The following is a 25,996-nucleotide window of genomic DNA, read 5'->3' as shown; positions in this document are numbered from 1 at the left end:
AAAAAAAAATCTTTCTGGAATCAATGATAAATACATGTCTGACCATTGGAACAAACAAAAAAAAAACAAGAAAAATCGCATTCATGATGATTTATGGTGATTTTATTTGCGTTAGACCTGTCTACTACATTGACGCTGATGCATTAAAGTGGAGGGGCTCCCCTGTTTCAAGATGGCGGCTCTATTGACGCATTCGTTCCAATGAACTGCCGTATCCAAGGTGAGGTCTAGTGTCTATGGGAAGTAGCTAGGTAACGCTGCTATCTCTGCCTTTACTTCGAATTCATTGATGGTGGCGGACTTTTGTGCAGCGTATGAAGTTCACGGATGAAATCTGAACTAGGAAGAATGTTTTTGAAAAAAAAAAATTTAATTTTTTTTTTCTTTCTGGAATCAATGATAAATACATGTCTGACCGTTGGAACAAACCAAAAAAAACAAGAAAAATCGCATTCATGAGGATTTATGGTGATTTTATTTGCGTTAGACCTGTGTCTACTACATTGACGCTGATGCATTAAAGTGGAGGGGCTCCCCTGTTTCAAGATGGCGGCTCTATTGACGCATTCGTTCTAATGAACTGCCGTATCCAAGGTGAGGTCTAGTGTATATGTCTATGTAAGATGATGTGCTGATATAGAAGCGCAAAACTTTCTGTTTACAAGCAGAGGAAGATGCGCGCTGTACATACGCTTTTCAATTTGCGTATTTACCGCACTATAAGGTGCACATAAAAGCCTTTAATCTTCTCAAAAAACGACAGTGTTCCTTATAATCCGGAGCGCCTTATATATGGATCATCATCTTATACGGTAGGGGGCGGTAAAACTCCTAAGCGGTGAGCAGCCGGTAACAAGAAGCAGACGAATGAGAACGTCCTCGTCTCAGTTCTCGCGCATGCGCCCATAAGGAAGTAATGGAATAGTGGAATAAAGTCGTTATTTATGTTTTTTTTCGCACAAAAAGTAGTCTCGTCGCTTGATAAACTTATAATTGAGCCGCTGTAGGCACATGGAATATTTAAACCTTTTCTTTAATGACTTTATGGCCCGTCAAGAGCCAGTCCCTTAGGCAGACTGATCCAGCTCTCAGATTCAATCAAAAATATCTTTATTTGTGTTCCGAAGACGAACGAAGGTCTTACGGGGTTGGAACAGCATGGGGGTGAGTAATTAATGACTTAATTTTCATTTTTGGGTGAACTAACACTTTAATACTTATTATGCGTTTGGCGCCTCAAAATACATACTTTTGAAAATGGGTTTCAAAGTGCAAGTTTTTGAAAACGATATCATTATAGTCTCCGTGTAAAAAACCCCCAGAATACCTAAATTTGTGAAAACGGGTTTGTAATGCACACATGCGTATAGAGAACCCCCTTAGCTTCGGCTAACTGCATAAATGTGAATATAAAATTTGTCCAGTAAATTAACTGTAAAAAATTAATCATGATTAATGATTTTGGTCAAAATTTGTTTCATTATTTAATTCAAGTGAATCTTTTTCTTTAATAAATGTTTATATCTAGAAAATACAAATTCACATTTTACAATCCCAAATTTGCAAACATTGCGAACATCCTATAAAATGAAACGGAAAATAAAACAGCTCAGTTCAGTTTGATCTCCTGAGGTTGACAATCAACACTTTTATTTAAATCATACATTACAGATTACAGAACATACCCTGCCTGACCAAAAGAGAAAAAGAGTCGCTGTTCAGATTCAAATAGGCCAATTCTTAAGAGTCTATGATTGGATCATTATTGCTCTGATTATTATGTTTGGCAACAGCTCTAGATTTCATTTCTTAAACAACCATGTAAAAAAAAAAACACACCATTGCCATATTCCAGGATGACAATATCAAGACTCAAATTGTTAAAGAATGGGTGGGGGGAGCATGAAGAATCATTTCCACGTTTATTGTGTGTAGATTATACTATATTACATTCAATTTCCTGTGGCCCAGAGGCGTGAAAATACCAACAGATTTGATATTCACACAATATTTTGTATGAAAGTCAGTGAAACAGAGGGCAGTGGATCTCGCTCAGGGCTAAATGAGGGGAACAGGGGTCACAGGGGGTCACGACTGAACAGGTTTCAGGCTGACGGAGCCGAGACAGAGGCCTGCTGAGTTACAGACTAACATGACCCCCTTAAAAATGAACAAATACAGCATTGCACAGTTATCTTCATAGAGTAACATCAGGAACTAACTAATCTAAGTGAGTGAGAACACCAGAGAGAAAGACGCATATCAAAACTCACTCAGAAATAAGTACAAAATCTGCATCAGAAATGAAATATGACACATAAGTTTGATTATTTCCAAACCATGAATCTTCAAGTCCACATGCAAAGGCTTCATTACTGCAACTATAGCAGAGAAACAGTGATGAAGAATAACAACAGTTCATTTGACAATAATTCATCTCTGCTAACGTCTTCTAATTACCACTGAGCCGTTTTTTTATTCGTTCCCCAGTTAATAATAATAACTACAAATGCATTATGCATAACAATTTAATGCATACATATATTGTGTGTAATATTATTTGGAGTGTGGAAAACGTTTACTGGTACTCACTGATATGTAGGAAACTCTGCCCTCTGGTTCCAGTGTGGAGTAATGCAGCGCTCCAAGGTGCAGTCGGCTCTGGAACAGCACACACTCCTGCTTCAGTCTACGGTACTGACACACTGATACCGACGGCCAGATTTACTGAACAGGGCAAACTAGCATGAGCTCGCAAACCCCCCAAAAAAAGTGCTGATGAGAGTGGAAAGTTCTGTATATGATGACGACACACACCGTCGGATCATTCCCATAATGACCATAACAATCTCCTGAGAGCAGCGAGAGAGTCAAACTTTTTTTTTTTTTCAAATTATTTTGATGAAATGATTTTAGTTCGATTATATATTTTTATTAAATATTTTGTATTTTTAGGGGATTTTATGGTACTAAATTAAACTAATGCAGTAGTTATAATACATTTATTCACTTGTTGAGCATGCGGAACTTAAAGGGATAGTTCACTTTGAAGTTAATTTTTAATATGTTTTATCTTACCTCAAGTGCATCCAAGATGTAGGCGTCTTTGTTTCCGCAGTATTTTCAATTTTGATATTTTTAGGTCAAACCGTTTTTAGGTCAAACTGTCAGTCATATAATGGAGGTCTATGGTCACCACCTCAAAGAGCATGCACAGAGAAGTCCAGATTAAACATGATTTAATGACTCGTAAATGTAAGTACACATTGATGGCCTAAGACAGTGGTTCTCAAACTTTTTCAGGAGGAGGCCCCCTTGTGTAGGGTGAATCATTTTGTGGCCCCCCAAAAGAAAACTCATAACGAAAACATCCTCAAACGTACAATTGTACTCACAAATTTTAGATTGTACCAAAAACAAATGAATTTGTACAATGCTGGAACAACAGTTCTGTTTGTAGCTTTATGTCTTTGAATATACAAAATTAGTTAAATTGTACATTTCATTAAATATAACAATTTTTTATAAAAAATGGTTTTGACAGTTAACAATAATATTGTCTGAAAAGTGCAACAAAAGTATTGAATACTAAACATTTGTGATGTTCATAGTAAAAGATGAACACTGAAAAATTAATTTGCTGATTGTAAAAAAGTGCATTAAACTTCTTACATTTTAAGGTAGTAAATGACAGTGGCTCAAGTTTGGTTTGCAATTTTGAACAGCAATCTGTTTTTTCAGCAAGAAACAAAAAAATATTCTACTCTACTTAAAGAAATAGTTTTTCAATATAGAAGACATACAATTTTATACAAGTTTTACAATATAAAATAAATAATGCAATGCAGATTTCACATAGGACAATACAAACTTACATACAGGTAAAATAATTTTTTTTTAAATAATTTCATATTCTAGAATTTCTTTGCGGCCCCCCTAGCGCCATATAGTGGCCCCCCCAGGGGGCCACGGCCCCCAGTTTGAGAACCGCTGGCCTAAGACACGAAACGAGCGGTTTGTGAGAAAACAAACAGAATTTGTATAGTTTTATTATCGTTTTTTACCTCTTATCTTATTGTATCGTTTTTACAAGAGGTAAAAACGGAAAAAAAAAACACTGTTCGTTTTCTCACACAAACCGCTCGTTTCGTGTCTTAGGCCATCAATGTGTACTTACATTTACGAGTCATTAAATCATGTTTAATCTGGACTTCTCTGTGCTGCTCTTTGAGGTGGTGACCATAGACCTCCATTATATGACTGACAGACAAGAACGGTTTGACCTAAAAATATCAAAATTGAAAATACTGCGGAAACAAAGACACCTACATCTTGGATGTCCTTGAGGTAAGATAAAAGATATCAAAAATTAATTTCAAAGTGAACTATCCCTTTAAATATTGAATGCATTAAAGCACATACTTGAGTTTGGTCTCTTTTTAAAGAAGATAATTGGCAGATTATTGCTGAAGTGAAAAAAAGTTTTAAAGAGTGATTTTAAAAGTTATAAAATTTTACATTTATTGTTCAAACAATACAAAAAAATAAATAAATGTATTTGTATTTTATGATATATATTTATATATATATATATATTTCCCAAAACATGTTTCACTCTTAAACTGTGAGAAAATCAAAGCCAAATCTAAACAAGTCGTTTCAAATTTGAGGTTGATGTCTCAAAAAACGAGTTTGTTTGGCTGCAGTACCAAACATTTCCACTGGATGAAATTCAACTTCTATTAATTTCCAATGCGTTCAATTTTGACCACGAAAAATACAGGTGTAAATATTTATTTTTTCAGGACAATTTAACCTTTTCGAATTATGTCTATGATGTTTGAGTGTGTGTGTGTGTGTGTGTGTTTGTTCACAGCTTTACCAAGTTTTGTACCATTTTGATTAAGTAAAAAAAAAAAGGTCCATCAAATGCATTTGCAATAAGATCAGCCACAAAAAATAACCCTGTCCACGACTTTACAGTGCTAATTCTTCACTGCGTGTCTTTAATAAGTCCTGACAGTAGTTTTGTAACGCCAAAGCGGTTTGTGCTGGTGAAGCTGTTCATAAATCTGGCCCCAAGTGTGCAAAACCATTGTTCACCACCACCACCACCACCCCCTGAAACCCCCTCCACAACTCAGACAAAATGAAAAATCTGCCATTATTTATCACCAGTTTGCGTTTTTTAATTACATTTTAAATTATATATTTTTATACAAATGTTTACATTATATACATATTATATGTAAAATTCATGTTTGTTTTATAGTGCATTTTTTGGAGCTCATTGTCACTGTTTCGGAAGCAAATATATTTATTTCTTAAAGAAATGTTTGGGCAGAATTTTCATTTTTGGGTGAATTATACCTATAAATTATAGACACGAGAATGAGATTTGGGGGCACAATTCATTTTTGTGTAACATATTCATTCAAAGTCTAATGTACATCCCTATACACCGTGAAACGAACAAACTCTCGATAGTTTAATAATGGATTAGTACATGCGCATGGCTCACACTCCAGAGCGCTGATTTGTATAACAAACACTTCTTGTTATCAGAAATCCATCCTCTGTACATGTGCAAATACAATCACCACAGAACTCCCAGATAACATCTAGACCAAACCTCCTTTGTTTAGGGAGAATCGGTGAAGCTGAACCGAATCAGTTCTGTGTGAGTCAACTAGCCTGTTGAATCTCTGGAATGAGAACCACAGCATGAGGAAAGACAGAGCAGACAGATCTATTCATCATCCGTGACGTCTCCGCGTCCTCCCGTTACCCTGATGTAGTGCCCGCCCTGACCCCCGCTGGCTCCACAGCTGCAGAGTCGCCGAGCGAACCGAGACTCGATCTCCTCCAGGCGCAGACCCTTGGTCTCCGGCAGACAGCCCAGCACAAACACAAAGCCCAGCACAGCCAGACTGCAGTACAGGAAGAACGCGCCTGGACAGAAGATCATCTTCACACTTCAACAACTGTACAAGTGTAAACCACAATCCTATCATTTATGGTTTGTTCACCCAAAAATGAAAATGATGTCATTAATGACTCCCCCTCATGTCGTCCCAAGACCTTCGTTCATCTTCAGAACACAGTTTAAGATATTTTAGATTTAGTCCGAGAGTTTTCTGTCCCTCCATTGGAAATGTGTGTACGGTATACTGTCCTTGTCCAGAAAGTTAATAAAGACATCATCAAAGTAGTCCACGTGACATCAGTGGGTTAGTTACAATGTTTTGAAGCATCGAATGGTCCAAAAATAACAAAAACTACGACTTTATTCAGCATTGTATTGTCTTCGGTTCTGTTGTGGATCCGCGTTCAGTGACGCTGCTGACGTGTGTTTGGTGCGGCTGAGACGCACGCTGTACAAAACAATCTTCACGAACATGTCTAAGGATTTCCACACAGAGGAACACTTGCATTTTTGCCCAGCCATATTTATTTGAACCCGAATACACGGATGCACCAGACACACGTCAGCCGCGTCTTACGTCAGCAGCGTCACTGAACGCGGATCCACAACAGAACCGAAGACAATACAATGCTGAATAAAGTCGTAGTTTTTGTTATTTTTGATGCTTCAAAACATTGTAACTAACCCATTGATGTCACATGACTACTTTGATGATTTCTGGACAAGGTACATCCATTTCCAATGGAGGGACAGAAAGCTCTCGGACGGGCTTGGAACGGCATGAGGGGGATTCATTAATGACATCATTTTGATTTTTGGGTGAACTAACCCTTTAAATTGTGTTGTTTGCCAAGTAAAGCGTCATTACTATTATTAAGGTGATGGATTTTAGCTAGTAGTTTCAGAGTTGATCCTTGAATATCTGATTCTGGGGCTCAGGTCAGGAAGCAACACAGTCCCACAGAGACAGTTACACCTGGATATCATCATACAGTATAGAGACCATGTCTGTTCCCCAAACCCATTTAAGGGTAAAAATGTAATTGATGTTCAACAAATAAAAAATAGCTATAATACAGGTGAACAAATGATAAAGCTCGGGTTGCGGAAATTTCGATCCCTTACTTCAAAAGCACTTATTGTTAATGATATGATGAGAGATTATAACCTAGATGTTCTGTGTTTGACAGAAACCTGGCTAAAACTTTATTAGATAGGACTGTTCTACATAGAAAGTGGACAGTAATGAAAAGGCATTAGTGTATGCTGTGTGGTTGATGTCCAGTGTTGCCATATATATATATATATATATAGACCATTTCACAAGATGTAAACAACACTGGTCCAGAAACACTTCCTGTTTCAGTTTGTAACTGTTTTCTTCATTTCACATGTAAATAAAACATCTTAAAGATGTTTGTTTAACTTTTTGATTCAGTTTTAAATGTTCTGTTGGTTGTATTTTATCCCAGCCTTTATGTAGTGTTAAAAACTGAAACAGGAAGTGCTTCTGGACCAGTGTTGTTTACATCTTGTGAAATGGTATATATATATACAGTATATACAGTATATTAGTGCTGTCAAATGATTAAAATATTTAATTGCGATTAATCTCATTAATGTCATAGTTAACTCACGATTAATCACATTAATGTCATAGTTAACTCGCAATTAATCGCATTAATGCCATAGTTAACTCACAATTAATCACATTAATGTCATAGTTAACTCGCGATTAATCTCATTAATGTCATAGCTAACTCACGATTAATCACATTCATGTCATAGTTAACTCGCGATTAATCACATTCATGTCATAGTTAACTCGTGATTTATTGCATTAATGTCATAGCTAACTCGCGATTAATCACATTCATGTCATAGTTAACTCGTGATTTATTGCATTAATGTCATAGCTAACTCGCGATTAATCACATTAATGTCATAGTTAACTCGGGATTAATCACATTAATGTCATAGTTAACTCACGATTAATCGCATTAATGTCATAGTTGGCCCGCGATTAATCGCATTAATGTCATAATTAACTCACGATTAATCGCATTAATGTCATAGTTTACTCGCGATTAATCACATTCATGTCATAGTTAACTCGTGATTTATTGCATTAATGTCATAGCTAACTCACGATTAATCACATTCATGTCATAGTTAACTCGCGATTAATCTCATTAATGTCATAGCTAACTCGTGATTAATCACATTCATGTCATAGTTAACTCGCGATTAATCACATTCATGTCATAGTTAACTCGTGATTTATTGCATTAATGTCATAGCTAACTCACGATTAATCACATTCATGTCATAGTTAACTCGCGATTAATCTCATTAATGTCATAGCTAACTCGCGATTAATCACATTCATGTCATAGTTAACTCGCGATTTATCGCATTAATGTCATAGCTAACTCACGATTAATCACATTCATGTCATAGTTAACTCGCGATTAATCTCATTAATGTCATAGCTAACTCGTGATTAATCACATTCATGTCATAGTTAACTCGCGATTAATCACATTCATGTCATAGTTAACTCGTGATTTATTGCATTAATGTCATAGCTAACTCACGATTAATCACATTCATGTCATAGTTAACTCGCGATTAATCTCATTAATGTCATAGCTAACTCGTGATTAATCACATTCATGTCATAGTTAACTCGCGATTAATCACATTCATGTCATAGTTAACTCGTGATTTATTGCATTAATGTCATAGCTAACTCACGATTAATCACATTCATGTCATAGTTAACTCGCGATTAATCTCATTAATGTCATAGCTAACTCGCGATTAATCACATTCATGTCATAGTTAACTCGCGATTTATCGCATTAATGTCATAGCTAACTCACGATTAATCACATTCATGTCATAGTTAACTCGCGATTAATCTCATTAATGTCATAGCTAACTCACGATTAATCACATTCATGTCATAGTTAACTCGCGATTAATCACATTCATGTCATAGTTAACTCGTGATTTATTGCATTAATGTCATAGCTAACTCGCGATTAATCACATTCATGTCATAGTTAACTCGCGATTAATCACATTCATGTCATAGTTAACTCGTGATTTATTGCATTAATGTCATAGCTAACTCACGATTAATCACATTCATGTCATAGTTAACTCGTGATTTATTGCATTAATGTCATAGCTAACTCGCGATTAATCACATTCATGTCATAGTTAACTCGCGATTAATCACATTAATGTCATAGTTAACTCACGATTAATCGCATTAATGTCATAGTTGGCCCGCGATTAATCGCATTAATGTCATAATTAACTCACGGTTAATCACATTAATGTCATAGTTTACTCACGATTAATCTCATTAATGTCGTAGTTGGCCCGCGATTAATCGCATTAATGTCATAATTAACTCACGATTAATCGCATTAATGTCATAGTTTACTCACAATTTATCACATTAATGCCATAGTTAGCTAGCGATTAATCACATTAATGTCATAGTTAGCTCGCGATTAATTGCATTAATGTCATAGTTAACTCACGATTAATCGCATTAATGCCATAGTTAGCTAGCGATTGATCACATTAATGTCATAGTTAGCTCGCGATTAATCGCATCAATGTCATAGTTAACTCGCGATTAATTGCAGTAATGTCATAGTTAACTCGCGATTAATCATATTGATGTCATAGTTAACTCGCGGTTAATCGCATTTATGTCATAGTTAACTCGCGATTAATCGCAGTAATGTCATAGTTAACTCGCGATTAATCGCAGTAATGTCATAGTTAACTCGCGATTAATCGCATTTATGTCATAGTTAACTCGCGATTAATCGCAGTAATGTCATGGTTAACTCGTGATTAATCGCAGTAATGTCATGGTTAACTCGTGATTAATCGCAGTAATGTCATGGTTAACTCGTGATTAATCGCATATTTATTCTAAATGTCTCTTGATTTATTTTTGTCCCATTAGTTTTTTTCTCTTTTCAATGCTCTTATCAACATGGAATAGTGGATTGGTTTGCTTTGTGCAAATGTTTTTTTTATTGACAACAACATTGGCGTATACTGTGTTCAATTTCACACTAACATTCTCACTTGGAGCAAATAATCTCTCACACAATGCAACACTGTCCATCAATAAAAGGGTGAAAGAAATACTGACGAGGTCCTGATATTGACGAGGGGGCGGAGAAGTCGCATCATCTGTGTGTGTGTGTGTGTCTGTGTGTGTGCTTGTCCATCATCAAGCGGTATTTCAGACTGGATGTTCTGCGATGATGATAGATCAGTTCACAACGACAAAACACACAGATCACTTTGGTCTTGTCAATTGAACCATTTGGCAACTTTTTAAAAGTAAACTTTCCATTCAGGATCTTATTAGCATCCATTTCGGCGTCTCGCGTTAGTCATACACTCAAAACGTAACGTTAATCAACTATTTGGCCGGCTCGCAAGCCCAAACGAGTGTGTGCCAGTTGTTTTGTTTCCGGTCTAGCTAAATCCACTTGCGCTTTGGTCGACGAAGCAACAAAACGTCCTCGTGCGGCGCAAGCCATTGAAATGAATGGGTTTCAGAGCGCAGCGTGCACATGCCGCGTCCTGTTGCAAAAGCATGTGAAAAAAAACTACAGTTTGCTATGCCAAAAAGACCGTTAATCACGCGCTAAAAATATTGATGCCGTTAAAATGAGTTTGTGTTAACGCCGTTAATAACGCGTTTAACTGACAGCCCTAATATATATATATATATTAGGATATATTGCGTTGGATTTTCTCCTCAGTGTCGAGGTTACGAAGCCCATCTATCACTGTTTTCCATGTTCGTAGAGTTAGTTTGTGGTGTAAATATATAGACTATAATCTGTGCGTTTACACAGCTTTTTAAAAAATGGTGCTGGTTTTTTGTGCGCGTTCGGCCAATCAGCGAAAACTATCGTCACGTATAGCTCCTATAGACGAATCCGGCGAAACTACCGGAAGTAAGCGGGCGCCATTACTGAGCTGTTGCTGGGTAGCGATGCGCCATTGCCTTCTATTGTTTTAGTTGCAACTTGCGTCCACTGGAATAAACAGCTCGCGATTTACGACTGTCACTAACGTTACAACGTTAGCCCTTGTATAATGTCGAGTGGGTAAACAGTTTCCGTTATAAATTGTTTCAATGGTGGCAGTAAAATTTCAATTTTGAAGAGAAAACATTGTGAATACCCCGGGTCGACTGCCCCTGTCTGGAGCCGTACGGTTTACACAGATTTCCTGGGCGAGTACAAGACGCGGACATTCGCGTATAATAACAATTATTTAATGACATGAGTAAAAAAAATATAATAAATGTGTGATATTGTGATCAGCAAAATCTCCTCTCTTGTTATTTTTTCTATTCAATTTACATGCTATGGTCATTAAATGGCTTTCCTGAGCTGAACGTTATGTGACATAATTGTTCTCCTGCTGTTATATTGACCTCTTTCCATGGTTTAAAAACAGTAGTTGGTCGATATTATGTATACTTTCTAGCTGTAACGTTACCTTACCCATGCCCGTTGCAATGTAAAAATGAGATAAATAATGGACACAAATGAAAAACATGAAATTGTTTATTTGATTTCATTTATTTATTTATTGTTGCCAAATGGACAGATCTTTTTTTTAGTTTCCTCTGTAGCAAACGTTAGCCTAGCTAGCTTGCCAAGCTATTTTCATAAATAACGTTAATCTGTAAGATCGTTTGTACCTTCATCTGTGACTGGAGGCCAATGTCTAACATCATCAACCCAACAAGTCTGCCTGGCTGTAGCTGTCATCAAGGGTGCGTTATCACCTTATCTCCGAGGTTTGTTTACATACCGGTGCATATGTCTATGCCGGTGTAACAGCTCAGTAATGGCGTCGCCACAAGATGGCAGCCTAGACAAGAACGCTCGTCGGATTCGTCTATAGTGCTGGTTTAGACCAACTCTGACGTAGGAATAAATTAGTTCCTACAAAAGAGTTCCTCGAACTAAATTCGTTCCCAGTTCCTGCCGTGCGAACGCGCCAGAATCCGGGTACTTCCACCAATATTTTAAGGAACTATGAAAAGGTTCCTCTGGTGCGAAAGACATTTCAGAGGCTCCCTAGTGAACGTGATTGTCATTAGATTTTTATTATTTATAAATGTTTGCATTCATTAATCATTGGTGTGTTTTGTGGTGTATTGCGTCACTGGATTCCAGCGAGCACGAGTAGCAGAATGCATGAGTACCTAAATGCTGTGTTCAGTGTTGTGTGTGTCCTGTGTTGTACCGTAGTACGTGAGGTACTGGGCCACATGGAGAAAGGTCAGAGACACAAGGACGTTGCAGATCCAGTTGACCCCGGCAGAGCAGGCGTTCCCAGTACTGCGAGCCCACAGCGGGTAGATCTCGGAGTTCACCGTCCAGGGCATCGGACCCATTCCTGCTCACACACACAACCTGACATCAGTGCCTGCAGACGCCTCGAACTTCATCAACAGTTCCTTACACTACTGAGAGAGCTCTCACCCGGGGCAAAGAAGGCCAGATACAGGACGAGGCCCAGCAGAACGATCCAGGAGTAGGACGTCGGGCAGTAGTTATAGGCCCAGAATAACCCTGCGCTCTCCTGTGTGCCGTTAGAACACCTCCAAAAAAACAACACTTAATCAAACTACTATTTAATACTGCTAATTTAAGGAACATTTAGGTTACGTTCCTTTTAATAAATCATATGTACCCTTGTGGGAATGAAGGTCACTTTAGTTTACTTTAAAAAAAAGGAGTAGTATGGAAATATGATACTTTAAAAAGGTAATACTTAAGTGTGAACTGAATGTAATGTCATTAGACACTTAATTGCACGTAATGTAGTACATTTAAAATATTTGATCTGTATTTAAATGTGATATCAAATAACAAACTGCAGTTAAAATGACAATCAAGCATGTTACATGTGCTACACATTAAAAAAGTGCACTCTTGACAAAAGATTATTAAACTATTGTTTAAAACCACTTTTAGTTTGACATTATGAAGTACACTTGTCATTTAAGAGTGTGGGGAACGTAAATACACTTTTATGTCATTAATATTCTATCATTTGCAAGTACAGTTTTGATTTGATATGAAGTAGACTATAAGTGCACATTTGGTACAATTAAGTTGGAAGTGCACTCGTTTCCCCCAAAAGTCAGGAATATGAACCGACGTTTCACCTGCCCACTGCAGAGGTCTCAGTGTTGGCCGGAGACACAGACACACACGAGGACTCGACCACTGACGTGCCGTTCACACCGTAACAGAAACCACAAGCTGGATCCAGCATGCAGGATTCACAGAACCTTCACAGACACAAACCCCGGTCACTACAACATGCCACGTACAACATTCAAGATTCAGAGTTTTACAAACGCAACTCTTAAAGGGACAGTTCACTTTGAAATTAATTTTTGGTATGTTTTATCTTACCTCAAGGGCATCCAAGATGTAGGTGTCTTTGTTTCCACAGTATTTTCAATTTTGATATTTTTAGGTCAACTGTTGTGGTCTATCAGTCATATAATGGGGGTCTATGGTCACCACCTCAAAGAACATGCACAGAGAAGTCCAAATTAAACATGATTTAATGACTCGTAAATGTAAGTACACATTGATGGCCTAAGACACGAAACGAGCGGTTTGTGTGAGAAAACGAACAGTATTTATATATCGTTTTTAGCTCTTGTAATCACAGCCACGTCCAAGTGATCTGAGGGCGAGGGCGCTTCGGTTTGCGCAAGCACCGGAAGTTATCTTTTGCGCGGTTACAAAAAAAAAAAAAATCAACGTTGTCTGTTGATATTTTGAAATCGTCTTCCATTGCGATTTCCTGTATATCTAAATATGTTTAGATCTTCACAGTGAAGGGTAACACTTCTGAAATCTGTGTAAACAATGAGTGACGCACACGCGCGAGACATCACTTGGACGTGGCTGTGGTTACAAGAGGTAAAAACGATATAAATACTGTTGGTTTTCTCACACAAACCGCTCGTTTCGTGTCTTAGACCATCAATGTGTACTTACATTTACGAGTCATTAAATCATGTTTAATCTGGACTTCTCTGTGCTGCTCTTTGAGGTGGTGACCATAGACCTCCATTATATGACTGAGTGACAAGAACGGTTTGACCTAAAAATATCAAAATTGAAAATACTGTGGAAACAAAGACACCTACATCTTGGATGCCCTTGAGGTAAGATAAAACATACCAAAAATTAATTTCAAAGTGAACTATCTCTTTAAAATCTACATTATAAACAATTGCATATAAATCGTTCAAAATACATCTAAAGGCATAGCACACACCACAATAAAAAGTCATCGTTTACTTGCCCTCATTTTATTTCAAAAGTGAATGACTTTGTAAATGATGATAGAATTTTCATTGTTGTCTATTCCTTTAAGTTCAGTAGAAGCACACAAGTGTGACTTCAACATTTGCTAAACTGAAAAAAGATTCGTTCATTTTGATGAACGAGTTCGAGCAGGAGAGTCACGAACGCGCATCACAGAACAGACCAAGGCGAGCATTTGAGCTTATAAAACTTAAACTTTGTTATTTATTTATTAAATAACCAATCGTTTCGCTTGATAAGACCCTTATTCATCGTCTGGTGTCGTTTAAAGCCCTTTGAACAGTTTGCACTGAAAGTCTCATTTGGATCTTGAACCATTTGGTTCCCATTGAAGTCCATTATATGGAGAAAAAAATCTTCATCAAAAACCTTAATTTCTTTTCAACTGAAGAAAGAATGACATGGACATCTTGGATGACATGGGGGTGAGTAAATTATCAGCAGTCAGTGTGTCTGGTTATGACATGGACTAACACACAAACTGCTTCTATATTTGTATAAATCTGAATATTAAACAGTTATCTTCAAAGATGTTGAATGGTATATTGCATTGTCTTTATTTTTTGTGATCCAGGTCCAATCCTTAGGTCAATCTAGTCTACTACGACGTAAAACTCACCCATAATGAATGCATGTGGAGTTGTGGAGGGAGTCAGTAGGGTGAAAGGTCACGGGTGGAGACGCCTGAGCCGACAGCAGAAACCCAGCAGCGAGAACCATCAGACTTACAGCAGTTCCTGAGGAATTCACAGCAAGCCCTCATTACAACATACTACAATTAATTACAAATACACTTCAATTTTTATGTGTTTTCAGGGATATTTTGGCTTCATTTTTCTACAGACGAGTCGGCCATCTTTGTTACAGTCTATGGTAAGAACCTATGTGTGTGCTTCTGAATTCTCACCTAGTATGCTTCCTAGAGTCAGCTTCCTGCGGCCCACCCTCTCCACGAGCCAAACGCCCAGCAGAGTAAACATGAAGTTGGTGAAGGCCGTGGCGGCCGCCAGCCAGATGGCCATGTGATCGTCCCGTACGCCAGACATCTGAATAATGGTGGCACTGTAGTACCTGCAGCATCCGACCACATCATCTCATACACTCTTACTAGTGGAGTTATGTTCAAAACGGCATGCTACCACACTACTCACACACTCCTGCAGTGTACATACTACTGTATTATACTACTTTTATGCATATGGAGTCACATGGTATTTTTAAACGAGAATGCAGTATACAGTGTACACTGCTAAGTATGTAGTAAGCATCACTTAACTATTGACAAAGGACAACAGGACAACCTTGAGAACAACAACACTGTGTAAACTGTAGTAGTATGCAGTAAATTATTCACACTAGTAATCAATTCTGAAATACAGCCTTATTACAGGGAGTCACATGATAAAGTCATGTGACTCGTCACCTACATGACGGTGTTGATCCCCGAGAGCTGCTGGAACATCTGTAGGCCACATCCCACGATGAGAGCTCGACGTGTCGGAGCGTACGTTAGGATTCGCCACAACACCGGACCACCTACATCATCAGTAACCAATCAGGACATCAGCCAATCACATTATAGCATCGTTCTGTACAGACAGTTTGCTCAAATTGGATTGATTAGGTTTTTAAAAAAAGTCATTTTGATTCTCTAATGAGTTTTTTTTAGGCTAATGTGAACAGGATGAATCGGTTCACTGGATTCCTCATTTGCAAAAGTTTGGAATAATTAAGATTTATTCATGTTTTGGTCTCTTCTGCTCACTAAGGCTGCATTTATTCCATCTAACATACAGTAGAAACCAAAACATTGTGAAATATTAAACTTTTTTTCATTTGAATATATTTTAAAATGTACAGTAATTTATTCCTGTGATCAAAGCTGTATTTTCATCATCATTACTCCAGTCTTCAGTGTCACATGATCGTTCAGAAGTCAATATAATATGATGATTTGTTGATCAAGATACATTTCTTGCAGGGTGCTTCTTAAATTTTTTTTGTGGAACTGTAAAATAAGATTAAAAAACTAGATATTCAACATGGACACATTCAACTGATCAAAAGTGACAGTGAATACATTTATAATGTAATGTAACATGACATATCCATTTCAAATACAGGCTGTTCTTTGAACTTTCTATTCATGAAAAAATATATCAGTTTTCACAAGAATATTAAAAAGCAAAACCTTTGTTTTTAACATTTATTTGATTATAATAATAACTCAGCAGAATATTATATTGATTTCTGAAGGATCATGTGACACTGAAGACTGGAGTAATGATGCTGAAAATACTGCTTAGATCACAGGAATAAATTACATTTTAAAATTTAGAAAACAGTTAGTTTAAATTATAATGATAATTCACAATTTTTGATCAAACAAATGCAGCCTTGAAGACTTCTTTCAAATACATTAAAAATCTATTGACATGTACTGTATAACTGTGAATTAAAAATTAATATAAATAGTAAATTATACCCTCAAAATTCACTGCAAAAGAATGATTCACAGACAAATCTGCTATTACTATGGCTTGAAAAACACAATTTAATACAGTAATCAACATGAAGTTCATCAAAGCTGCCCTAAGACCAGAACGGGTTTGCTCCACTTCAGATGTTGACTACTGTATAAGCAGGCTTGGGAGGGTTACTTTAAAAATGTATCCCGAAAAAAGTTATAAATTACTTTAAAAAAGTATTTAGTAACGTAATCCAAGTAACAGAATATGAAAGTAATGTAAATGATTGGATTACTTCAAGGACAGATTAAAAAAAAAAAAAATCTTTTACTTATTAAGAATTTCACATCCCTGAAATATATTTATTTAAAGGGCTATAGAGACATCTAGTGGCTTCAGTGTGGTTTTACAGATTATTTTGTTTTATTTTGAACTAACATGTAGGCTTCAACAAAATAATAAAAACACAACATTTAAAAATTCTACACAATCTACATGTTAGTTTATTTTAAAATAGGAAATAAACTGTTGACTAAAGCCGTGATCTTTCTTAATTTGCCTGACTGAACTTGGGCGATTGGCAGTAGGCGGTGAACATCTTCTTGAAAGGACATTTTAGGTACTAAAAAAGCTACCGGTAATAAAAACGAAATAGCAGTGGAATTTCCAAGAAATTAAAGCATTTTTATCCATGGGCAGCATCGTTTCTAGCAGCAGTGAGTCAATCTGTGTCAGAGGAGATTGTTGTCAAGAGCTGTTATTTTACGCAGTCACCAGCAGGTGGCACACGTGACTCGTGTCACGAGTCATTAACCAAGCAACGCTTACGGTGCGGATCCACTTGTCCGTGCGAAACTTCAGTTGTGCTGCACTCTACTTTATTCCTATGGGTGACGTCACGCGACTTTAAAGGGATAGTTCACTTTGAAATTAATTTTTGATATGTTTTATCTTACCTCAAGGGCATCCAAGATGTAGGTGTCTTTGTTTCCACAGTATTTTCAATTTTGATATTTTTAGGTCAAACCGTTGTTGTCTATCAGTCATACACTGGAGGTGAAGGGGGTCCTCAATCGGTTCACCTCAAAGAGCATGCACAGAGAAGTCAAAATTAAACATGATTTAATGACTCGTAAATGTAAGTACACACTGATGGCCTAAGACACGAAACGAGCGGTTTGTGTGAGAAAACGAACAGTATTTATATCGTTTTTACCTCGTGTAATCATAGCCATGACAAAATGATCTGACTGCACGGGCGCTTCGGTCTGCACATGCGCTGGAAGTGATTGCTTGCGCGCCTACGTCACTCTTTGTTTATATATAGAGAGTTCGGAAGTTTTACCTTTCACTAAACATATTTAGATATACGGGAAACCGCAATGGAAAGACGATTTCGGTATATCTAAATATGTTTAGTAAAAGGTAAAACTTCCGAAATCTCCGTGTAAATATTGAGTGACGTCACACACAAGCGATCACTTCCGGCGTAACATTGAACTGATTCAGTTCGGTTCAGTTGGACATTGCACAACTGATTCAGATCACTGTGATTACACGAGGTAAAAACAATATATACATACTGTTAGTTTCGTGTCTTAGGCCATCAATGTGTACTTACATTTACGAGTCATTAAATCATGTTTAATTTGGACTTCTCTGTGCATGCTCTTTGAGGTGGTGACCATAGACCTCCATTGTATGACTGACAGACATGAACGGTTTGACCTAAAAATATCAAAATTGAAAACACTGCGGAAACAAAGACACCTACATATTGGATGCCCTTGAGGTAAGATAAAACATATCAAAAATTAATTTCAAAGTGAACTATCCCTTTAACGCGCACGCAAAGCATCCCGGGAAGGCGGCGCTTCATGTGGAAAAATGCGGCGCGTCAAAAAGCTGGCCGATGCCCATCTTTATGCAAATGAATCCGTCAAACGTGACGCATCTATCCAATAGAAGTAGTCTCTCGAGGGGCCTTTGTTCTAGACTGGCCCGCTGGGTCAATACCACGCCCATGGCGGTAAACTTAAGGAACGCCCATCAACGTACAAATGTGGGGAGGCATCGTGACACCACGCGACTGTCGTGTCGGACAAGTGGATCACTATAATCTAATTACTACATTTTTTTTTTATGTAACTGTAACGAATTACAGTAACTGGATTTTTGTATCCTGATTACATAACGCCGTTACAGGTATTCCGTTACTCCCCAACCCTGTGTATAAGACATTCTCCAGGTTTTCTGTGACGGTGGACGCACTGAATCCAGTGTTCTCACCAGAAGATTCACTCCTCTCCTCCTCAATGCTCCTCCGTATGCTCTCATACTCTTCCTCCACGTTTGCTCCTCCGCGGATCCGCCCGAGGACCAGCCGAGCCTTCTGGGTCTCTCCGTTCTGCAGGAGCCAGCGAGGACTCTCGGGGAGGAAGAGGAATCCCGTGAACTGCAGGACGGCGGGAACAACAGACAAACCCAACATATATCTACACACAAACACAAAAAACATTCAAAAATGATTACAAATGTCCTTTTGCACCTCATTTTAATTTTTACTCTACGGCACTTTTACTAGAGAATGTCTGAAGCATCTTAAATGCAAATGAGCTGCTGCAGAGGGCGGGGTTTCAAGAGCTTGTGTGTGTTTTTCCTCACGCAGACACTAAAATGACAGAAACTGTTCTGCTTTTAATGTTAAAAGGGAGTCACTCGAAGATGGAGAGACTAAGAATGTTGATTATGTTGATGTTGATGAATATATGTTGCTGACGTGGAGTTAACTATCTTCAGTTTGCTTATTCTGTCAGGATAATCTATAAATCGCTTGTATAGGACTTGTTGTGAGATGCACACAGAGTGACTTTCTTTCTATTGCATGTAAAAAGATCGATGCTAAAGTTCGAGTTGACTCACAAATGTACTCTTAAACAACTTTTTCTCTTCAACATGGACTGTGTGTTTCCAGGGGCAGGGCTTATGTAAGTTTTATGGTTGGTGATGTCACTAACCCAGGAGGAAGCTCGTGTAGTCCCTAACAGCCGTTTGTTGTAGTCCTTTTAAAGTAAATATCTTCCTTTGCTTTGAACTTTAAGCATTGTAACTTTGATAATGTTGTTTATGTTCAAACAGCAACAATACACACTAACTAAAGTTAGAAAAGCTTCCATTTGAACCCACCTCCAGCCATCATGGGGCAGGTAGCTAAAGAGCCCGTCCACCACGCTGGCTACGAACTGCCCACCAGTGATAAACAGCGTGTTAATGGTGACCAGCTGACCTCGGAGATGAGAAGGGGACACCTCAGCGATGTACACGGGCACAGTCATGGATGCAATTCCTAAAAACAACAGAAGACGTGAAAGAAGATAATGCAAACAGCTCTACATATACTGCGAGGCTACAGAATGGACTACCTATGCCAAGGCCAACCGTGAGCCTTCCACACAGAAGAACCTCTTTGCTGTGTGCGACACTCAGGATGACGCCTCCAGCGGAGAAGATGAAGCTAGCGAGCAGAATGCAGATTCTCCGTCCGAAAAGCCCATTGAGAAACCCTCCAGCCAGAGCGGAAACAGCGGCGGCGCCAACAGTGATGGAGACCAGAAGCTCCTGCCACAGAGAGCTCAGGTTCATCTCTCTCTTCAGCAGAAGCATGGCTCCAGACACCACTCCTGTGTCATAGCCAAACAGGAATCCACCCAGAGCCGAGAAGAAAGCCAGGGTGTACACGAAACATGGCGTCTGATCTGTGGGTATGGGCACGTCATTTTCTTGGTAGTTGGTTTGGACATTAGATGGTGTTTTTATCCAACTCCTTTCGTCCTCAACTCTCCTGTCTCCTATCAACTCCTCCATTCTCTAGAGTTTATGCACATTGTCTCCTGTGAAAAAGACAACACCTTGAAATCATCACATGATCAACAAAAGCCAGTACCTTGCCCAACCCGGAATGACCACGTTGACATTGCACACACCTCAAACCACAGTGGAACATTTGTAAACATTGTGGTTAGGCCTATGCTAAAGTTCTTCCATAGCACTATCATGAAAGATTCCTTAACACATGACCTGTACAGCAAAATTAATCTGATGTTTTTCAACAATATACACTTCAACTGTGATTAGTGAACAAATTGTTATGAATAGGTTCTATAATTCAGTTGAACCGACTCGTTACCGATTCGATATAGCAGGCTAGCATTTGGCAGTTGAGTTGGCACAATATAAAATCTAGCGATGGACAACCGTGTTTGTTTCTTGTGCTACTTAAAAAAAAAAAAAAAAACAAGTATATGATGCACTAGCACAGCGGACTACTAAATCAGACTCAAATGAATCATTGAATCATTTTAGGAATCGGTTAGCTATGGCGAACTCTTTGAACGAACCGATTCGCTTAAATGAATTGGACTGATACAAACTCCGATTATAATAGAAAGGAAACTCGAGTAGAAATCGCGATATGAAGTGTTGTGCATGTAAAAAGCGTGTGTAAACCCGATCTTTAGCTATGTTAGCTACTACGTTACAAAAATGCATCGAAATTAAAGAGTCGCGAAATACATATTTACATAGATACGCGTGTTTAGCATTCCTTTAAAGATTTTTAGTATCTTTATTTAGAATATTACAATATTGATTCATAAAACATGTAACGTACCACGTCCTATGCAATCGTACACATAGGCTAACTTTACTGTAGCAATAGCTAACGTGCTATAAATGAACAGTAGCTACACGTTGCATATGCATGTGAAATAACTAAAATCCGCATATTTGCCTTCTCCCTCTGTAACCTACCAGCAAGACGCTTTTCTGGGGGTCATTCGCTTTAATAAGAGACTCGGGTTTCTTGCTTTCACTTGAGCTGTCGAACAGGAAGTTTGTGAATTCTTGTAGTCATATGATTCATAACGCAGCGCGAGGACCGCAGCTGCTAACATGACCAGGATCTCTTCTTTACCAAGCCGAGAATGAAATCGGGAACTAAAGATTAGTCATATCAGTCTTTACAGTAGCATAACTCGTGTTGTGATTTGCATAAACATGTCAGAGGAGCGTGTGTGCTGTGAAACAGACGATAGTCTGCAGCAGCGATGTTGTGTCCACTTGGTCAGTGAGGGTCAGAAGGGGCTTTAAAGCTCAGTTTGATGTCAGATAGCAGAAGATCATGGCTGATAAAGAGGAGTTGGGGATCAGACTGAAGAAGCTGCTGGTGAGGCTGAATCTTCAAGAGGGGAAACAGTTGGGCACTATGGTCCAGATCATACAGGACCTGCTGTTCCTGTCCCACACAGATCACTGTGGTGAGTTCAGACCTCTCAAACTGATAACCTGTGCTTTGTTAACATATCTGATGCTTTAAACTTGTCTTAATACATATTTATATAGACTGAGAGCAATGCAAACTTTCAGACCCCGCTCTCTGTGCTTTTTCCAGTGGGACAGCTATTTTTAGAAACAGTGTGTTCTTCTTTTGTCCTGCAGTTGAGCTGTTTGCGGATCAAAACGTCCATGTGCCTCTGATGCTGGTCCTGTCAGCTCATCTCAACAGCAAAGTTCAGCAGGTAGTCGTCTTTTTTGTTTTGGCCGCACAAATTTCCTGGGAAATGCTTTATAGTTCACCCAGTTGAAGTGGAATCTATCTAATGTCAAATAATTTAAAGTGACTCCAAAACCTCAAATCCTTATAGGAGTAGTTCACTTAAAAAAAAAAAAAAAAAAAAAAAAAAACTTTTGCTGATAATTTACTCACCCCCATGCCATCGAAGATGTCCATGTCATTCTTTCTTCAGTTAAAAAAGAAATTAAGGTTTTTGATGAAAACATTCCAGGATTTTCTCCATATAATGGACTTCAATGGGAACCAAACGGTTCAAGGTCCAAAAGACAGTTTCAATGCAAACTGCAAACTGTTCAAAGGGCTTTAAACGATTCCAGGCGATAAATAAGGGTCTTATAAAAGCGAAACGATCGCTCATTTAAAAAAAAAAAAAAAAGTTTAAGTTTTATAAGCTCAAATGGTCGCCTTGCTCTGTTCTGTGATGAGTGTTCGTGACTCTCCTGTTCAAACTCGTTCATCAAAATGAACGAATATTTTTTCGTGTCATTTGGTTCATTCAACGAACATGAGTTGACTCGGGAAAAGATTCGTTCATTTTGATGAACGAGTTCGAACAGGAGAGTCACGAAAGCTCATCACAGATCAGAGCAAGGCGACCATTTGAGCTCATAAAACTTGGAAATGAGAAATGAGCGATCGTTGCTTGAAAAGCTGTTTTTGGACTAACCTAACGGGGGAAGTTCTACAATACTACAATGACCTCTCAAAGGCTATGTTCCCACTGTCAGTCCAAATCCAAATCATATCTCCCTTTTAAAACTTTTCTTGAAATCCGTTTTTAGTCCGATTGCTGTAATCATATTTTGTGTGTTTTATGTAACTTCCTCACACCATGTGAAATGTACATATCAGACGTTGTCATAAGAAACGTGCTGAAAGTCACATGTGATTTCAAACCACAAATGAATTGCAAGTGATGAAACTTTTTTTGCTAAATATACAGTCTGAATGAGGGCTTAGAAGGACATAAGGATAAGTAAAAGAGATTTTTACTGTTACTTCTAACCTATTTTATGGAGTAAATTTAATTTCAGCTTTATTGACTATAAGAAAAGTAATTACTGCTGATTTCCTGCTTTGATCACACTGCAGGTTGGCTGGTCTCTGTTGTGTCGTCTGATGGAGATCTGTCCAACCACTCTGGATAGTCTTACCAACCCAGTGGAGTTTATAGAGGTGCACAAGTAAGCCTGAGTTATTTCTATGAGCTTATATGGCCATACATTCCTGTTTACTATGTAATTGAAGCAACTTTCACTAGTTTAAACAGCATAATTATCACTGCCTTCCTTTAATAAGCCACTCTGTATTATTCTATAAAACTAAAAGTACAAAAGTAAAAGAGAATTCCTTTGTTCTACTGGTTAACATTAAAAGTAATTCGCTATTGCATATAAAATAATTGTGCATCATATTAGTTTATTTCTATAGTACTTAAAGTTTAGACCGTACATAATGTTCCAGAAGAGCTTTGCAAAGAAAGTGCCTTAAAGGAATACTCCAGTTTTTTGGAAATAGGCTCATTTTACAACCCCCCCAGAGTTAAACAGTTGAGTTTTACCGTTTTCGAATCCATTCAGCCGATTTTCTGATATTCAGAAGAATATCAGTAACCAGACAGTTTCTGGTCTCATTGACTTCTTATAGTAGGAATAAAATATACTATGGAAGTCAATGAGACCAGAAACTGTCTGGTTACAGATATTCTTCTAAATATCAGAAAATCAGTTGAATGAATTTGAAAATGGTAAAACTCAACTGGGGGAGTGGTAAAATGAGCCTATTTCCAAAAAAAGTGGGGTATCCCTTTAAGGGAAAGTTTACCCAAAAATTACAATTCTGTCATCATTGAATCACCCTCGGGTTGTTCCAAACCTGTATAACTTTCTTTTTTCTGCTGAACACAAACGAAGATATTTCGAAGAATGTGGAAAACTGTACAGAGCATACAAGAAAAAAACAACAAAGGGCTCAAGACCGAACCTTGTGGCATATCATATTATTATATGGTATTGCAAATTACCAGTTCTAATCGCACTGAGCTGATTATTTAACAAAAAACCGAAAAAAAGACTAATTTTAAAGGCACTTTAAAAAAGACAGGCAGGATCTATTTGTAATGATCCACAAGGAACAGAGGAATCCATTTGCAGCTTTTATTAGACAGAGTCGTACAGGCTGGGTCAAAACGGGCAGACAGAGCAATGCAGACAAGACAGCGGGATAATCAAGATACAGGCAGAGGTCGGGGCAGGCAGCAATAATCTTGGTCAGGAAACAGTCCGAGTTCAGGCCAGGCAGATATCAATCGAGAGGGAGTCAAACAGTCCAAAGTCCAAAACCAGAGAATCAGAATCAGGGGTATAAACGCTCAGAAATGATCACCGGGGCAAATCAAGACTTCGCACTGGTGTGGTGTGTGGAAGTGGTTTTTATGTGTGTGCGCTAATGCGGTGCAGGTGTGTGACGCAATCAGTCCCAGGTAAGAGGTATGATGGGAATTTGAGTTCAAAGCCAATGGTCAATATTCTGGTGAAGGCTCCCTCTGGTGGCGGAGAGGAGGCGGAGCGGGAGCCTCCATTGTAACAGAGCCCCCCCCCTGCGAGCGGCTCCTGACGCGAGGAGGCAAATGTCGTCGGGGTCTCCCACGGGGTCGAGGGGCCGGTTTTTCCGGATATGTCCTATGAAACTCTTCCGTGAGAGTGGGGTCCAGGATATCCCTTGAGTTGACCCAGGACTGCTCCTCCGGACCGTACCCCTCCCAATCGACCAGATACTGGAGAATGTTACCCCGACGTCTGGAATCCAGCAACTTGTGCACCTTGTACGCCTCCTCGCCGTCAACCAGAAAGGCAGGAGGGCCCCGGGAGGCAGCCCCCTCCTCCGCTTCTCCCCTCGGACCACCAGCGGGTTTCAACAGAGACACATGAAAGGTGGGAGAAATGCGGTAGTTAGCGGGCAGGTCTAATCGAAATGATACAGGTGAAACTTGTCTTAAAATTTGGAAGGGACCAACATACCTGGGACTGAGCTTGCGACATGGAAGTCTGAGTCGAAGATCCTTGGTGGACAACCATACCCATTGGCCCGCCTGGTATTCGGGAGCTGGACGACGATGACGGTTGGCCTGATGCTCTTGGCGCCGTACTGCATGCCGCAGATGAGTGTGTGCTTGATCCCAAACGTCCTCACTCTTTTGAAGCCATTCCGTGACAGATGGGAGTTCTGTGGGTTCACCGGACCAGGGAAATAGAGGTGGTTGGAATCCAAGGATGCATTTGAACGGTGTGATGCCGGTTGCTGGTTTGACGAGGGAATTTTGAGCATATTCGGCCCAGAATAGATATCTACTCCATTCTTCCTGATGTTGCTGACAGTAGGTGCGTAGAAAACGTATGATGTCCTGATTGAGGCGTTCGGTTTGACCGTTGGATTGTGGATGGTACCCGGAGGTAAGACTGATGTTCACATTGAGGTTCTTGAAGAATGCAGTCCAGACTCGGGAGGTGAATTGGGGTCCACGGTCAGATACGATGTCTTCGGGTAA

General features: G+C 38.7%; 2 protein-coding genes across 5 annotated transcripts in view; one reads left to right on the top strand and one right to left on the bottom strand.

The window, feature by feature from the left end:
* Nucleotides 1-1,613: 1,613 nt before the first annotated feature.
* slc2a13b (solute carrier family 2 member 13b) lies at nucleotides 1,614-21,765 on the bottom strand. Of its 2 annotated transcripts, XM_039656693.2 has the most exons (13): nucleotides 21,627-21,765; nucleotides 20,240-20,707; nucleotides 20,004-20,163; nucleotides 19,107-19,312; nucleotides 15,777-15,885; nucleotides 15,257-15,420; nucleotides 14,969-15,086; nucleotides 13,167-13,292; nucleotides 12,478-12,596; nucleotides 12,239-12,391; nucleotides 5,789-5,952; nucleotides 2,593-2,661; nucleotides 1,614-2,381 (listed from the first exon to the last, which is right to left on the bottom strand). In XM_039656693.2, the coding sequence occupies exons 2-13, from the start codon at nucleotides 20,679-20,681 to the stop codon at nucleotides 2,373-2,375; spliced, it is 1,839 nt and encodes a 612-aa protein (XP_039512627.2). In that variant the 5' UTR covers nucleotides 20,682-20,707; nucleotides 21,627-21,765; the 3' UTR covers nucleotides 1,614-2,372. The 2 variants fall into 2 exon arrangements, with proteins under 2 accessions (XP_039512627.2, XP_088983846.1); XM_089127720.1 differs by lacking the exons at nucleotides 1,614-2,381; nucleotides 2,593-2,661 and having other exon boundaries at nucleotides 5,546-5,952.
* Nucleotides 21,766-21,996: 231 nt separating this feature from the next.
* The window catches only part of lrrk2 (leucine-rich repeat kinase 2), a 90,561-nt gene continuing 86,561 nt past the window's right edge, over nucleotides 21,997-25,996 (top strand). For all 3 annotated transcript variants that reach the window (XM_089127719.1, XM_089127718.1, XM_089127716.1), the window contains exons 1-3: nucleotides 21,997-22,132; nucleotides 22,314-22,393; nucleotides 23,542-23,633. In XM_089127719.1, coding sequence (XP_088983845.1) covers nucleotides 21,997-22,132; nucleotides 22,314-22,393; nucleotides 23,542-23,633 — 308 coding nt within the window. The remainder of the gene's footprint in view (nucleotides 22,133-22,313; nucleotides 22,394-23,541; nucleotides 23,634-25,996) is intronic.

Source organism: Pimephales promelas, chromosome 25 (assembly GCF_988280905.1).
Source record: "Pimephales promelas chromosome 25, fPimPro1.hap1.1, whole genome shotgun sequence".
NCBI classification, from domain to species: Eukaryota; Metazoa; Chordata; class Actinopteri; order Cypriniformes; family Leuciscidae; genus Pimephales; species Pimephales promelas.
The sequence above is the reverse complement of the archived record's forward strand: the minus strand, read 5'-3'. Positions and strand labels throughout refer to the sequence as shown.